Below are 17,774 nucleotides of genomic sequence, written 5' to 3'. Positions count from 1 at the left end.
ATAGTCAAAATCGATTCAACTAAAGTTGGAGAAACAGACACCCGCTAGCCACCTTTATGCAAAACAAGTTGCATTTTTGTCGGTGGAACCGGTCTCATGAATGTGGTCATGTAAGGTTGGTCCGGGCCCCTTCATCCAACAATACCGCTGAATCAAAATAAGACATTGGTGGTAAGCAGTATGACTATGATCGCCGACAACTCTTTGTGATCTACTCGTGCATATCATCTACGCATAGACCTGGCTCGGATGCCACTGTTGGGGAACGCAACATGCAATTTCAAAAAAAAATTCTATGATCACGCAAGATATATCTAGGAGATGCAATAGCAACGAAAGGGGGAGAGTGTGTCCACGTACCCTCGTACACCGAAAGCGGAAGCGTTAGCTTAACGTGGTTGATGTAGTCGACCGTCTTCACGATCCAACCGATCAAGCGTCGAACATACGGCACCTCCGAGTTCAGCACACGTTCATCTCGATGATGTCCCTCGAACTCTTGATCCAGCAAAGTGTTGAGGGAGAGTTTCGTCAGCAGGACAGCGTGGTGACGGTGATGGTGATGTGATCTGCGCAGGGCTTCGCCTAAGCACTACGACAATATGACCGGAGGTGTAAACTGTGGAGGGGGCCACCGCACACGGCTAAGAGAACAATTGATGTGCTTTGGGGTGCCCCTACCCCCGTATATAAAGGAGGGGAGGGAGGAGGCCGGCCCTAGGGGCGCGCCATGTGGGGAAACCGACTTGGACTCCTAGTCCTAGTCCCCCCCCTTCCTTTCTTTCGGAGGGGGAAAGGGGAAGGAGAGGGAGAAGGAAACGGGGGCCGTGCCCCCTCCCCTTGTCCAATTCGGAGTCCCAATGGGGGCGCACGCCATCCCTTGTGGGCTGCCCTCTCTCTCTCCCCTATGGCCCATGTTGGCCCATTACTTTCCCCGGGGGGTTCCGATAACCTCCCGGTACTCCGATAAATACCCGAAACACTCTGGAACCATTCCGGTGTCCGAATACCATCGTCCAATATATTAATCTTTACCTCTCGACCATTTCGAGACTCCTCATCATGTCCGTGATCTCATCTGGGACTCCGAACAATCTTCGGTCACCAAAACACATAACTCATAATATGAATTGTCATCGAACGTTAAGCGTGCGGACCCTACGGGTTTGAGAACTATGTAGACATGACCGAGACATATCTCCGGTCAATAACCAATAGCGGAACCTGGATGCTCAATATAGCCATCAGAACGAACCTACACTTTCAACTTACTTTTTCTGAGAGAGAACCACCTACACTTGTGTTCAGGCCAAGATATTCCATTCCTACCATATGAATCTTGATCTCTAGCCTTCCCCAAGTTGCTTTCCACTCAAATCTTCTTTCCACCAAATCCATATCCTGTGAGAGAGAGTTGAGTGTTGGGAAGACTATCATTTGAAGCACAAGAGCAAGGAGTTCATCATCAACACACCATTTGTTACTTCTTGGAGAGTGGTGTCTCCTAGATTGGCTAGGTGTCACTTGGGAGCCTCCGACAAGATTGTGGAGTTGAACCAAGGAGTTTGTAAGGGTAAGGAGATCGCCTACTTCATGAAGATCTACTGCTAGTGAGGCAAGTCCTTCGTGGGCGACAGCCATGGTGGGATAGACAAGGTTGCTTCTTCGTGGACCCTTCGTGGGTGGAGCCCTCCGTGGACTCGCGTAGCCGTTACCCTTCGTGGGTTGAAGTCTCCATCAATGTGGATGTACGATAGCACCGCCTATCGGAACCACGACAAAAACATCCATGTCTCCTATTGCGTTTGAATCCTCCAAACCCTTCCCTTTATATTCTTGCAAGTTGCATGCTTTACTTTTCGTTGCTCATATACTCTTTGCATGCTTGCTTGAATTGTGTTAAGATTGCTTGACTTGTCCAAAGTTGCTAAAATCTGCCAAGAACTAAAATTGGGAGAAGGATAAGTTTTATTTGGTCAAGTAGTCTAATCACCCCCCCCCTCCCTCTAGACATACTTTCGATCCTACAAAACAGAAGCGATCTAAGTACGAAAAACTAGAAATTATCACCGAACAACCTGATACCACTTAATAGAGGCAAAGGTGGCCCATCTTTTGATGAGATGGTGGCTATCGTTTGGTGGAGTAGACTTTGACGATCCGACTACGAATGTGTGAAGACGTCGCGCCTTAGCAATCGCTAAACTAACTCCGAGAGGTTATTGACCATGACGGAGCACGATCAACCTGACCACGAGGGTCTAGTCCTGCAGGCAAACGAAGAACAAGCAAGAAACTAAGATTGCAATCTAGATATTGCGGATATAAGATGAAAGTGGGGCTCTGTGACGTCTTGGTCTGGTCGTTGAACATAAACGAAGTACGCGAGTTACAGCTATGGCGAACTTTAATCTAAACAAAACCCAAAGCCTAAATGATGCCTTAAGGGTTGTATTTGTAGGGAGAAAGATAGGGAATTTCGTCCCTCCTTGGCAAGGTGTGACTAAAACACCTCCTGAGTCGTTTCCCCTATAATACAGACTCTAAAAATAGCATATATGTAGTATTTCGAAATTACATGGACCTAGCCCAAAAATAAGGTGGTGCAGCACCTATATTAAGCTATGGACGAAATTTATGAAAGGACATCTTGCATATTTCGTCCATGCACTTGTACGTCATCATGGTGGCTCAAAAATGCTGAAAACTCCACCAAAAACTCTGTTCTTGTTCCCCTTGCACATGTCATCATCTCCATGCTTGATCATGCTCCAATGTTCATCCCTCTTGTGTAAGCTAGGCACTTCATTTGTAAGCAAAACAAATGTATCTAATTTGGACAGCATCGTATTCTCATGAACATTAGAATCGTTACCAAAAAACGAAAGTACCTGGTAATTTAATTGGCGTGCGCGAGCTAGTGATTAGTCCCATGTATGTAACAGCAGGGGTCATGAGTGTAATTGTGGTATTGATGTCCTCATCATGTTGGGAAAACGGCCAAAATTGGGAAAGGTGGAGGTGTTGGCTGCGACGTGTCGGATGTCCAGGCGTCGGGCCGGATTTTTGGCTGCTGAGATCCGTGGAAGAACTCTCGGGGAGATGAACTTGGAGAAGAATTCTTTTTTGCCAAAATTGGACAAATTTCGTGCATGGAAATGGTGGGGTTGGTGTGAAGAAGCTAGATCCACCTGCAACACTTCAAATATGGATCAAAATCAACGATACATCATCAAACCAACAAATCATAAAAAAAATGGTTTGGCTATTTTTGTGGGAATTTTTGAAATTGGGCAAAAGCAAACAAAATCATGCTAGAAAGTGGGGGATAGGACTCCAAGATGTGAATCAACATTGCTCTGATTCATGGATATTGTAGGGTGAAACCTTAGTTCATGATGTTTTCACACTTGGAGGTCAGGAAAGGAGCAAATCAAGAGACAAACACAAAAATACTCAATTGATCAAGATCCAATCACATGTGTGCTAAATTCACATACACATAGAGGGATACAAAAGGTCTAAATCCAACACAAAAAGGTAGAGACGAACTAGTTCATCCCAATCCTTGAAGAAGTTGAGGTGTTGATATCCACTTGGGGGATCTTCTCCTTAAGGAGGCCAATATCCTCGAGGGATCTTCTCCAAGAGGTCTTGATTCTCCAAGAGAAGGGTAGATGAGCAAAGCTCCCCTTTAATTCATCATAATGTTGGCTGATCCTAACTAGATGGAGCGGGTCTATATATAGTGTTCCACGAAATAAGAGAGGAGAGGGGATACATGAAGCCTCTGGCCCGGTTGTGCATGCACAGGTGCCGGGTGACAAGGTTGGGGGCAGATGTCCAGCCCGATGAAAGACCCCAAATGTCCGGGCCCTAGGCCGAATGTTCGCACGAGCTATTGTCATCAGTCCACTTGGTGCTTGATAAGACAATGGTGGGTCCGTGGAGATGACCGTGGGATGATCTACATCAGGAACAAACTTCCTTAAAAAGAAAAAACAGTAGAAATCAACAAATTGGTGGAGTAAAAGGTCTAAATTGTAATATTCCATGGCACAATTCAAATTTTGAACTAAAATTGGCGAAAGCTGGTACATCATCCTCGAGCAGGCACACATGTTGGTTCGTTAACCAGGGTTGCCCCTAAACTAGTTGCTCCACCAAAAAATAGGTGTTTGTTTGGTTGGAGCCGCGGACAAGAGCACCCAAACAGACTCTTAGTACGTGGAAACTTTGTTGGCAACCAAACTCCCAAGGCTACAGCGCGATGTGAGACCACCTTCATTTGCTGAGTTATCATTAGTTAGACTAACTGATGAAATCAATCGCATGATGTTTCAGCCTACACACTAGAACAGTTAGCGCCACCTTAACAGCTGACGGTGCACCAACCTCTCAACATGCGCAAAGCCTGTGCCGCAGTAGTAGTTCAAGCTGGAAATAAGTGCATGGGCAGTACACTCATCCTGTTCAACACCCATAATAGTGGATTGTAGAGGAGCAAACCTCGGAGCCCATACCTTCTGCTACTGCCTACACTCCGGCTGCGGAATCCATCCCAGCGCCTCTCATGTTCAATGACCTCAGCCGGCTTCCCAACAGAATGATACTTCGCACACACCACACAAACCAGATGATCACAGTAACCAACAGGGAGCACCAGAAGCTTTACTTGAACAACATTGAGCTCACCAGTCCAGAAATCTGCCGCTGAGGAACTTGAGGTGCCACGGAATAGATGGACTTTTAAGGCCAACAGTGACACGAAGAGGAATAGTTCAGCATACCCCTCCTACACAGCTCCAACAACTATAGCACTCGTCAAAAAAAAAACTATAGCACTAGAAGCAGCTTCTGCTGCAAACATCTCGCAGCGTGAGGGTTCTGCCAGAAGTCCTACTCTGGAATCAGCAGAATGCCCACAGAACTCAGACAGTTGTGCATTACAACCTCGATCATCTTGTACTACCTTGATGATAGTTTTGATGTTCTCCATTTTCTAGGATCCAGGGGCAGATCCATGCTCAACAGATGTCTCCTTTCCCCAACGACTAGTTCAACCTACTAGCGTTTTGGCTTGTTATGGATAAAAGAACTCTTTCTGGAGTACTATACGAGACACTTGCAATAAAACATTAGTCAAGAGATCATAATTGACAACTTATACAAACAGAACTCCCAAATAAACTATTTCCTTGTAGGGCAGACATACCTATGCTAAGCACAGCTTATTCCATGAGAGAAATTTCCATCATGTTCCTAGAACTTCATTCCTGCACACAAACTGAATACAACTGTTAAGGAGAGGTGCCGAATGGTAAACATTTTATGTGGATCATGGCAATCACAAAATTTGAGCTAAATACTACTCCCAACACATAAAGGTCAAAACAAATTGTTATCAGTGAGAATTAAGAACACATTTTTTTTTTACCAACAGTGCATATGGCAAAGCAGTTTATGAGCTTGAAACGAATATTCTGATCACCACTCCAAAATTTAGCATACCCACAGCACAACTCAGGTGAATTGAAAGAAGCAAAACTAAAAAATTGAAACAAAAAAAGATAGTCTCTGATAGTTACAACGTTTGAGACACTCGGCAAAGCAGAAGTCCTCCATTTGTTCACTATATCATATCAAATGTGTGAGAAAGATTGATGCATTCATATTTAACATAACCTATGCACCAGTCAAGCCTAGCCAAACGGCAACCTGACAATTAAAAGACTGATATTTCTTCAGGTATACATAACAATAACAATCAGCAATACAGATCTGTAAAGTTGAAAGTACCAACAATTTCTAGCAGATACAGTGAACTGGTTCACAACCTACATTTTCAGTCACATCTTGACTTCTAAAAGATAAGCCAAGACATGTGTGAAACAGGAACCAGCACACGAGGCTGGCATTAAGATTTACCACGACCTGGTAATAATTAAATGCAATAAGTACGGAGTCAATACGCATACTACAACTGCGCCAGCAACAATCTAGTTAGGGCTATGATCTGATAGCATTGCATGATAGCTCAATTAGTGTCCTTCTGGCTGTCATCGCCAGAATGTTGCAGCTTATTGTCAAGTCCTGCCTCATCAGTTTTGTGTTGTTTGTCTCCAACGTTATCCTACAGAGCAACAAACGAAAAGAAGAAGAAATAAAACAAAACTCAAATGTTAACAAACATGCTTCAGAGTATCAAACTAGGAAAAAAGTGGAAGACAAACCTTCAGTGAGCTATTCTTTGACAGAAGTTCATCGTACTCCTTTCTGATCCGGCTCACTTCATCTTTAAGTGAAGCATTTTCCTGTTTCAATACTTCAGCGCGCTGAGCCAACTCCTCACATTCAGCCTGCAAAAATACACAGTTGCTTCATCAACTGGAGGGGACAAAAGTGTATGTCTTGAGATGAACAAACAAAATACCTGCTTGCGCAGCCTAGATCTGCGAGCAGAATCCCTGTTTGACTGCTTTCTTTTCTGCCTTTTCAGTTCACGTTCATCCTGGATAATGGGTAGTCAAAATATTTAGTTTCTCCATTTGCCAAACTAAGATTTCAGATTTTTATCCATGAAACTACTGATACTGAAGTGCCTCTTCAATAGTCTTAAAACTGAATTATGGATTTATTTTGTTTATTGGTATATTTCAATAAAGTAGCAATGGTTTATATTTTAGGTAACTGCAATCTGACAAATAATTATCATTACTATTTAGTATTTACTAGACAAGAAAAAAGGGTGATAAACCTCCTACAGTGCATGGTATGCAAGATGGGGAAAGTAAATAAAATTCATGATGAGTAAAGTAGTTATGGCTCACAGTTTGAGCTTGCTGAACTGTGATGAGCTGTGCTTATTTTTAAAATCTGCTGTTGAAGATTAGCCACAAAAGTAGGCAAAAGCGGGTCAAACAAGCACTAAAATAGGCAAAAGCGGGTGGGGCAAATGCGATTATGGTAATCCACCACAATGCTAACACAGCCTATGTCCAATTATATTCCTAGTACAGAAGTATGAAGTTATCCTAAACACAGAGATCTTTCGGATAGATACCTGTATCGCAAAAGATTTATTTCTTGGTCTGACAAAATATACAAGGTTGGGCACAAAGGGTGTGTATGGTTTGAGTCTACGGTTGCCCCACCAAATACTTGGCTAGCCAAAATCTTGGTCAAGGTTATGTGTGCCCAAGAGTTGGGCAACTTTGGCTAAAAAGACGGAGCAGAGTTGGAAAGGAGCAACTGGCATGGCCAAAAAGTTGGCAACCATCCAAACCAAGACCAAAGTTTTGGTCATAGCCAAAAAATTGGTATATTGGCTACAAACCAAGCAATACAAAAGTATTTATGAAGCAGAGAAGTAGAGGCTACAAAAATAGGGAAGGGTATAATCTATAATTCCCAGGATAAGGTCTTAGAAGAAACCTGCATCCACGGCTCTGTTGGGGCCACAGCCCCTGGAATTGCAGTTGGGGTCACTTTACCATGCAATGCAGGAGAGGAGCTTGCTGTATTTGCCCAGTAGTCCATTCCTATGTTCAAGTTTGTTGTTGGGCCAGGCACTGGACCACTTGATGGCATTTGCATAATTGCCAAAGTTTGCTTCAACTGCGCCTGGGATGGTGAAGGTGATACACCATTCTGGGAACTTCGGACATCTGATAGCACGCACAACAAAGTTAAGAAGCTTCATAAAGTGCAAACATGAAAGCAAGAACCATAAGAATTTTCATCGGCATACCTCCATCTTGTTCTTGTCCACTTTCCTTGTGTTGTGAATCCTGTAAAGATTACTCAAAAATGCAAAGATATTAAGACTTCTCACAAGAAATAAACATGAAATGGTATAGCGTGTCTGGAATCATAAATGCCGCAAATTTAAACTCAAGGTGCATATGCTGCCTAAAAATGTACAGGCAAGTATGCACGTCTGATCAAAAAAGATTAAACGCTGCAGAACCATAAGCTTACATTCTGAGAATTCGCTTCACTTCCCTCACTTGAACTTTCACTTCCACTTTCCCCACTGCAAGAAAAGAGGTAACACAAACTGAATGTTGCAAACAAGGAGGAAGTCTCGTTATTACTGAAATTGACCACACACTAACCTTTGAGAGATGGTTCCATTGACTGATGCCCCTGAGGTCTTACCATGTTCGACACAGTTTTTCCCTGTAATCATGTTCAAGCTACCCAAACTTCCTTTGGATCTTTTAATGGGACTTTTTTCTTTTCCTTCAGAGGATTTGCCATTTGTTTCACCACCAGCAGTAGCAGCAGTGGTGGTAGTTCCCTGAAATATTAGGTCCATTAGACTCCACAATGAAAGAGAAGATCAGTCAATCTAAGAATGCCTCGTCTTACAGCAGCATCAGGATTGCCGTTTGGAGAAGTCATGGTATAGGGAGCAAATGGGTGTGCACCCTGCAGGATTATGCAATGACTCAGCAAATGTCAGACTCTAAGCAGTACCATTTTAGGTATATACTGAAAACTACAGCAACATGCTGAAGCATACCGGTCGCATTGATGGGTGAGCATAAATTCCTCCAGGAGGGTATATGACATATGGTGGAGTCCCATATGGTGGCATCATAGGCTGACAAAAGGCAACAAGAAACTCATGAGAAAAAAATACTCTTTAAAGTGCATGCAGAGTATTACAACAGCTACACATTAGTGTTGGACCATATTAACAGTCTCCTTTGTTTTGGTGACCGATTGCAGAGAAGTTCCACAAATTATATTAGATGGTTAATTATCTCATCCTCCGGTAACACAATCCCAGTGGACATAGCAGTGGCGACGATGACGACCGGCAGCCAGCAACTCATCCCTTGCTTTCGCCACGGTTAAAGACCGGCATACACTCTGCACCGGTGGGCAATGAGCAGATGCATCTCATATCCGGCTACGGCGACAGCCAACTCCATGGACGGAACAAGAGCGCCGCCCAACTCTCGTCAATGTAAAACTTTTGCATCCCTGGTTATCATAAGGAATAGCTTTCTCGCTCCTATTAATTTATATATGCATGCACGCAGGATTGCCCAACCAGGATGGTCGACTAAGATAACAGCACTACCACAGTGAAGCACATCAAGCATCTTCGGCCCAAGATACATCAGTCTTTGGCAGACACATCTGCTTCTTTTCTGTGCCTAGTGTGTCAATTGAACTCCTCCCACACGACGACAATCATTTGATCGGCATGATGGATCGTTGCGGCTCCGGTGGTGTTCGACGACAGCGGCTTGTTTGGCCGGATGGTGCGGTGTGCTCGTGATGGGACTGCACGACACATGACTGACACATCTCTTATGTGCAGCCTGTGAACTCGTGTTGTGGTCTAAAATACACACATACTCGTATCAATTAGAATCTTGTTTGTTGCTGTTGTCGGATGTATGTAACGACACTTCAGATATTTAGCCAAGTTCAGTTTATTTCAGAGTCCAAACATACATCACATCCATGTGGCTAGTACGTAAATGGTGTTTCTTTTGCACTTGTACAATCGAATGTACAATCGAGAATATATACTCCTTCTGATGCACATATGTACTCTATCTTGGGCATGAATATACGTCTCCATCGGTTGAATATACTAGTACTTGTTTTAATATATACTCCTTACAAAACACCAGTACATACTCCTTAAACAGAAATATTCTACACTCCATTAGACAATTTCAGTATATATTCCTTCGGAAAAAATTCAGCATATACTCCTTTGAGAAGAAAAAAAACATTATATACTACTTTACAGAAACTAGTACTCCCTCCGTCCGAAAATACTTGTCATCAAAATGGATAAAAAAGAATGTATCTAGAACTAAAATACATCTAGATACATCCTCTTTTATTCATCTTGATGACAAGCATTTCTGGACGGAGGGAGTAGATAGTAATTACCATGATGAAAAATACATACTTCTTTGAAAAGGTTTACCATATACTCTTTTAAAAAGTACTCCCTCCGTTCACAAACATAAGATGTTTTAGATATTTCAATATGGACTACATATGGACCGAAATGAGTGAACAAACACACAACCATATATACACATCCAATTCACAAAAAAGTTAGAACATCTTATAATTGTGAACGGAGGGAGTAGTAGTATATACTACTTAAAAAACAGTATATACCCCCCATGGCAATATATATACCAAAATTTTGTACGGTAATGCTCAATATCTCATATAATTCAATATAAATTCCCCATCACCATATTTAAAAAGGAGAGTAGGTGCGTGTTACGTAGTACAAATCATCGCCATAATTTTTTGATTGAAAACCCATATACTTCCTTGATAATAAGATCAAGTAGTCGCATGCCGCCATGCACACACAGCAGGTTGACTTTTTTCTCTCGGTTAGTTTTTTATTGGGTATATCCAACTCAAACTATCTGGGTGGGAGTATGTACTCCTAGGGAGTACAAAAGAGATGTCCGGGAAAATAAATCCTACAACCAAGGGTAGTTACCCCCACAATTACTACCTTCTGATCTTATTCAGATCTTGAATGTTTTTAAACAGGTCGCATGCACAGCAAAAGTGATCTTTCTTTGCCTGATTAGTTGGCCCACGGGTCTTCCTATTTTCTTGGTCATTCCGATCCTGTCTATCGTAGCTGTAAAATTAACTGGATCTGCATGCAATCTAAACAATTCTATCTCTCAGCGCTATTTATTTCTGTTTCTCTCTCTTCTCTCTCTCCCATGAACCAAAACCAGTGCCGGCAAAACAATTGGATTGTGAACGATGTGAGCAACAAAAGAGGTAGTACGAATTTATGTGATTCATTTCTATACATGTGTCTTGCTAATTGCCTTTTTAATTTTAGATGGACACCCTGCTAGGCATTGGTCTTGCGCGTCTCCCGGAAAATATACCATCGGATTAGGTGGACATGGCAATGGCCGTGTGCCAGATGAACGCTGATCTCCCCGGTGAGACGGTCTAAACTTGATGTTTTGCTCTCTCCATTGGTGTTGCAAACATCATATCTGGTACTGGAGCATGCATGTATGTTTGGAAGGCACTGGTTGATTAAAACGCGAGGATGTGCAGCTTGCTAACTGGTGTCTTATCACACTCATTTTCCTTTTGCAAATCTGCAGTCATGCGTCATGCCATCAACTGCATGACAATGGTCGCCGGGATCCCAAGGTGGAGCAATGCAGGTGCCGAGCACGCACGCTGAAGCAAAGACATTTCACCTCGTCCGTGATTGATACTCGACGGCAGTGGAATCATGACATTATAGTGGCGTCTACACATGATACTCCGATGTCGAACTCATCTGTCATCGGCAGGCTCTAGCCACTATGATCTTGTTATCACCTAGGCTATAGTGGTGGACATGAGAAGCCATTGCTGCTGCAAGGGTGCCTGCCTCAGTACGTGTGGATGAATGCGTACCATCACATATGTATGGCGCATGTACATGCCGTGTCATGTAGTTTATATCAAATATCTCAACTAGACGTACACCACTACAAATGTTTATCTCCATACTACTTCCAACATAAAGTATTGTATAAACTTCATACTCCTTTCCTGTAAGCACTGTATATTCATGTTCGTGACTAAAAAGTCCAGACTTGTTAATCACTCTATATTTATGTGCGGCTGGCACTGGCCGTACACAGTACTAGTTTGTATTATGTTTGTCTTGGATGATTTATGCATGTTTGCATGCCATGGCGTTGGATAGCCATGAATGTGCCATGTTCAGAACGTCGGACAATGATCATAGTATAATACCATGGTCGTGTTTGTGTGTTAAATTCACGGCAGGTTGTTCATTCGAAGTTGCACTTCACTTCCTCTACAAGAGCGAGTCAACATGGATGCCAATGACCAAGCTGAGTTCATGAGAAAGATGCATGCAGATAAAAGGACCGCCATCGGCAAGTCCAAAGGCATGCCTCCAAGGTCACACCAACAAGAAGCCCATGGTGTTCCAACTCAGAGATCTTGTTTGACTCCACATTCACAAAGACCGCTTTCCGGAAGAGCACAAATCCAAATTGCTTCTAGGAGTCAATGGACCCTTCAAGGTGCTACAAAGGATCAACAACAACGCTTACAAGATCGACAATCCACTCAACAAGTACTCAGTGAGAGACACCTTCAACGTCTTCGACTTGGTTCCATTCCATCGTGATGAGGTTTTGGTTCCGAGGACGGATCTTCCCCAAGGGGAGGGGGGAGGGGATGGTGTGGAGCAGCCCATGGACATCACCATGGATCCTCCAACAACACCCCAAGCGCCAATTGGACCAATGCTGGAGCCCATGCCTTTACCATTGAATACGAGGTGAACACTTTCCTCTTCAAACTTCCTATGCATTCACTCGGGACCTGGCTACTACTTCAATCCAAGACCCTATGCATACTCAGATACCAAGGATCCTTCCATGAAGGAGCGGCGGAAGAAGGTCGCATCATGGAGGAGAAGAGGAAGAAATGATCCACAGCTTTAGCAGCCGAACTGTCTAGCTACCAACCCGAATTGCCCGACATGAAGTGCCCGGAACATCAGTACCCACAAATCGAAGCCGGGCAAAGTCCTCTGACCTTTCATCCAGCTCTTCATCTGGCCATCAGCCGGACTGTCTGGGTAGCAACCCAGACTATCCGGCCCTTGGAGATTGCTCTGCTCCCGAAGACTTCGCCAACCCGGACCCAAGCCTGCGTCAGCAGCCGGACTGTCCAGCTAGCAACCCGGATTGTCCGACCACCAGCCGGGACTATACGGCCACCAACCCGGACTGTCCGACCACTGCCTGCACGCAGGTCTGGCCAAGAGGCCATGTATCCCCTCTCACCTACCCTTTCGCCTCTTAGCTATATATAAACCGTGCCATGGACCCATATTAGAGTTAGCAAAGCATATATCTAGACCTTGGGAGAGCTTTGCTCATCTTGCCACCTCCTAGAGGATCAAGACCTCCTAAGGAAGAAGGATTCTCCACAGGATCAAGAACAACCAGGGTTTGGAGAAGAACATCTCTCAAGGCCCCATCTCTCTTAACGATTTGGGAAGAACTCTATCCTTTTACCTTCTCCTTTGTTGATTGTGGGTCTATATGTATCTCTTGTTTTGGATGTTTTGAGAGAACATGTGTGATGGAAACTTGTTCGTCTAGTTTAGAGTTACTTGTGTTTTTCCCCTTGGTCACCTCAAAATTGTGAAGATTGGGCATCAATTAAGACTTGGTCCTATATCAACCTAAGTATGTATGGAACTGAAAAACAATGACTTCTTGTTCATCCATGTGTAACTTCTCACCTCTGAATGTGTGTAGAATCGCTTCGTACATGGCATTCTAGCACGGGACAAAGAGTGTGGCCCAAGACCAAAACAAAGAGGTTCTGCACCTAGTAGCTATAGGTTCAATTGGATGGAGTGTTTGGATCCGTCGTCTTAGCTGGACCAAACTGTTATTTGCGGGATGTCGGGTACCACATGGGTAAAAAGAGGGCCGTGATGTGTTCCATACATTGCAGAACATGCACGCCTGCATTTTGAAGATGTGGAACCTATTCTAGACACGTTCGTGACAGCGATTCAACCAAACGCGTGGACTGTGACCACCTGACGCAGGTTTCTGTCAGCACCAATAGTGGTCTAACATCTATCTCCAATAATTCACCAAATCGGATGGAAAAGGAACCCAGCCAACGGTTCGAATCGCGAGCCGGATGCCAACTATTCCCACAGCTATTTCTCTAGCAAAGGTTGATAGAAAATCCTCCTCCTAGCAAAAGTTTGACCCACATTTGATCTTTCCCTATGATGAAGAATTATATATCTTTAGAGGCTCTGTGCTCTATCTTCTGAGGTAATACCACAGACAGAGAATAGGGGAACAAAACTATAGAGTAGTTAACTACCATTATAAAAGAAACATGAAACCTTACCTGAGGTCCCCACATGTATGGATGACCCTGTGGGTTTGACACCACAGGAGAGGGAAAGAACCCATGTGGTGGAATTGGAGGATATCCCTGAAAAAACCAATGGAGAACATGATGAGCAGCCTAGGGTAGATAGTACATGTGATCTATGTATTAATGATAGATATATTGATATGTGTGAATCAAGAAGGGAAATAAGTGCAACGAGAAAATAATATGACACACGAGAAAGCTATTTTGTCAATTGTAACCAGAATTAACAAAAGGGAAAAAATAGAACGACCACATTGCAGCCAAAATCAGTAATGATCCTTAAAATTGAGGGTGGGTAGTTGTATTTGCAATTATTATCGAAAAAATGTCGCTGCCTACGTACTAATTTCCCACTTTCCTTGTGTTTTCACACAAGAGGGATACATGTTTTGAGTCATCCATCTCCAAAACAGGGAAGAGAACTTCCTCACCTGAAAGCTGGTCCAATCTGGGTAAACTGTCGGTGTTGCAATACTCGAAGTAGCAGGTGGCTGCTGCTCCTGTTACAGGGAAGGACAAATTTTTAGGAAGACACATTCACTATTTTTGGTACAGACTACGGAGATAATGCCACAATTCCAGCATTGAAAACCTGAGGTGCAGATGCCTTGTTTGCCTTAGCAGGTGTCTCTGCTTCACTGCTTCCCATGGTGACTCACAGAAAGAGGGCAGCAATCACTCCATTGTCCACAGTCACACAAAGTGGCATAAAGTGAAACCTGAATTGGCCATACAAAGAACATAAGTAAGCTAAAATTTAGCAAAACTGTATTACGTCCTCGATTGGAAAAGGTGCTAGGCACGCTAGGTGACAGACAAACGCCTCACCTAGAGCATAAGTGAAAGTCTAGGCAGGGCAAGTAAGAAATTGTCCACTCCAGCAAGAAATCATGCCATGTCACACTGACAGGCCAAATGGACCATTTTCAGATGGCAATAGCTGGTAGTTTACTCATTTCATGCTCTAAATTAATGTCTATACGCATATAATACCCCAAATACAACCCTGCTAGTCAAAACTGTATGACCGACTAGGCTGCGCCTAGGGCGCGTAAGCTCCACCTAGGTGCTAGGCAAAGGCAACCTACTTATGCCTAGCGTTTTTTTAAAACCTTGATTACGTCAGCCACTTTCTCAAGATCCCATCTATTTCATGATCTCAAATTCTTCCAACAGTTGGGAAGGAAGTATAAAAGGCTTCAAGAAATAGTAGTGTACAAAACCGACTTGGTTTAACAAATTACAATAATGAAGGCCAACTTAACTGCTCAAAATAACTATAAAGCTCCTTTGTTAAAAATATTAGCTTGATTTTCGTCAAGGTGACCACAACACAATTGCAACACAGTTAACTTAGTATCCTTTTATCACAAAGTACTGGTCGAGTTACCTTCAGATTACACAGTTTGTGGTTCATGTCCTTCATAGAACAGACAAGCCAATGCTCTCTCAAAAAAACGCAGAAAATCCCATGGACCACAGAATTTAAACCTTTTAGAAACAGCAAATTTGAACCCTCAAAAAAAAAAGAAACAGCAAATTTGCCATAAACCCAACAGCTACAATTCTACTACAGCGCTGCATTATGCTACCCAAAATCTACAAAAACAGTAACATGTGGTGTTTTAAAACTAGTTCCAGGTGCTACCAGCCACATATGCAAACTCAATAAAGCACCAACAAAACCCTAGTAGATCCCCCAAAATAGAATGGTGAAAAATATAAACCCATGAACCATCCAAATCTTCAAAACCTACATCCCAACATGACGATTGGAAACACAGCGAGGAGTGAAGCATTAACATAAACTACATACAAAGAATCTTGAAGGCTTGAAGCAACCTCTAATAAAAAATACCTACCGCGCCTGTCAGGTTTCCTACTAAAGAAGGCCAATTCTTAAGCACAAACTACACCTAACAAAACCCTAGCTACTATATTTAAAATCCAACGCCTAAACTCGAAACCTGTACCAAAGGGGCTATGCTCCCGAGACCAAAAAAAAATCTAGCCAGGTCTCACAAGTCTCGCATCAGGTAGGCACTATCTCGCCGCGAATTACAGATAAACCCTAGCACCCTTCACCCTCGCTCCAACCAAAATCAGAGGCCCAAACTCGGGAACCCCCGACTCCAAACTACCAACAAAAATCACCCAGACCAAGGAAATCACCACCGCTGCGTAATATAATTTTAAAGGCCAACGGCCAAATCCGGCGAGGCGGGCGATACGAACGTCGGGTACCTCTCGGACGGCAAGCGGACCCGCGCGGTGGACCTCGAGATCTGGAGTAGAGCGGCAGGAGAGGGTAAAGTAGTAGGGGTATGGCGTGGCGCGAGAGGTCTTCCGGTTTGGAGAGAGGAAGACGACGAGGACACGATGGACGCCGCGCAGCAGCTGCGACCAGCGACTAGGCTTCGGTGGTGTGCTAGCTAGGCAGGCAAGCAGGCCAGCTCAGTCAGTCGGAGCGTTTGTTCTTGCTCGCGTTGCTGTCTGGTTTGTTTCCCTTTCAGTCGTGACGCTCTTTTTTTTCACAAAATCTCAAAAAAAATACATCAATTTTATTAATTAGGAATAATAGTTATACATCGTCAATGGGAAAAGGTACAATATCAAGGTTTCTCAAACCAATCCCTAGTGACGAAAAAATTCGCTAGCCTAGCAAATTCATTAGCCACCTTATTTACTTTCCTATTACAATATTCCAACCTAATAAAAGAAAAATCAGAAGCTATGAAATAGCAATCGTCGAACACTGCCGCTGCCGCTCCCGCCGAATGTCCTTCATTCTTTATTGTGTCAACCACCTCCATATTGTCAGAGTTCACGACAAGGCGATTGCATCCCGCCTTCTGTGCAAGGGATGGGCCGAATCTTAGAGCCAAAACTTCTGTTGTTAAAGTATCAGCACACCAATCAATCCTTCAGTTTTCACCAACAATGAATCTTCCTTTGTCATCTATGGGGATAGCCCCAGCTTGCCCGGAAGCAATTGAAAGAGGCATCTACATTCAGCTTAATAAAACTCATAGGAGGTCTGCTCCATCCGCGTGTTGGTGTGCATCTTAAAATTTTCCTTCATGTACCAGTTTACGTCTGTCCCACCATAAATACTAAGTTGTAATAGCAATCAATTCACGTGCATTTTGAGAACCCGCTATCATTAAATCTTGATCTGGCATAAGAAGTAAGAATTCCAATACCGTCTCCCCCGCATGATCAACAGCTCAAGCTTTACTGATTGCCTCATGTAATCCTAACTTGTCCCACACCTCTTTTGCCTTTCGACACATAAATAAGACGTGTTCTGTATTTTCTGCCCCTTTTGAGCATGATGGGCAAATGGGTGATATTTTCATGTGCCTATTAGCAAGCGTAGCACGGCATAGAAGGGTTCCATGCAAAGTATGCCAGATTAAATTTTTTACCTTTGCAGGATAAGATAGTTTCCAAATCTTACCCCAAATAGGATTAACATTGGTTCTTCCCATACCATTTGCATGTTGCAATTTTATCCCATGTTGTTTGTTCCCAGTGGCGGAGCTTGGAAGAAAAAGTTGGGTGGGCCAAGCTAAGGAAGAGCCTGAATTTTTGTAGGCATTAGTCACTTGTTGGTCCCTTTTGTTCTAGTTCAATTTTCACCCAGTATGTTAGCAAACAAGTTACTACTAAGAGACTCATCTTGTAACTTATTATGCATTGTTTCAATGATCTTCCTACACTAAAATGCACTTATCAAAAAATATTACATGTCAGGCACAAAGAAAAAATATCTCTTTATTATGTAATTCTACATA

At 43.3% G+C, this 17,774-nt stretch overlaps 1 protein-coding gene across 1 annotated transcript; it reads right to left on the bottom strand.

The window, feature by feature from the left end:
* Positions 1 to 4,637: 4,637 nt before the first annotated feature.
* Positions 4,638 to 16,448, bottom strand: LOC119300786 (bZIP transcription factor 1-A). The gene is made up of 13 exons (XM_037577675.1): positions 16,222 to 16,448; positions 14,570 to 14,696; positions 14,409 to 14,477; positions 13,948 to 14,034; positions 8,528 to 8,608; positions 8,374 to 8,433; positions 8,118 to 8,302; positions 7,981 to 8,035; positions 7,751 to 7,790; positions 7,435 to 7,667; positions 6,434 to 6,511; positions 6,234 to 6,359; positions 4,638 to 6,133 (listed from the first exon to the last, which is right to left on the bottom strand). Exons 2-13 carry the CDS (start codon positions 14,624 to 14,626, stop codon positions 6,038 to 6,040), a joined length of 1,167 nt encoding a protein of 388 aa, XP_037433572.1. The 5' UTR covers positions 14,627 to 14,696; positions 16,222 to 16,448; the 3' UTR covers positions 4,638 to 6,037.
* Between the last annotated feature and the right edge of the window lie 1,326 nt (positions 16,449 to 17,774).

This window comes from Triticum dicoccoides, chromosome 5A, assembly GCF_002162155.2.
Source record: "Triticum dicoccoides isolate Atlit2015 ecotype Zavitan chromosome 5A, WEW_v2.0, whole genome shotgun sequence".
Lineage (NCBI taxonomy): Eukaryota > Viridiplantae > Streptophyta > Magnoliopsida > Poales > Poaceae > Triticum > Triticum dicoccoides.
Note: the sequence above shows the minus strand (reverse complement) of the source record. Positions and strands in the feature narration are given on the sequence as shown.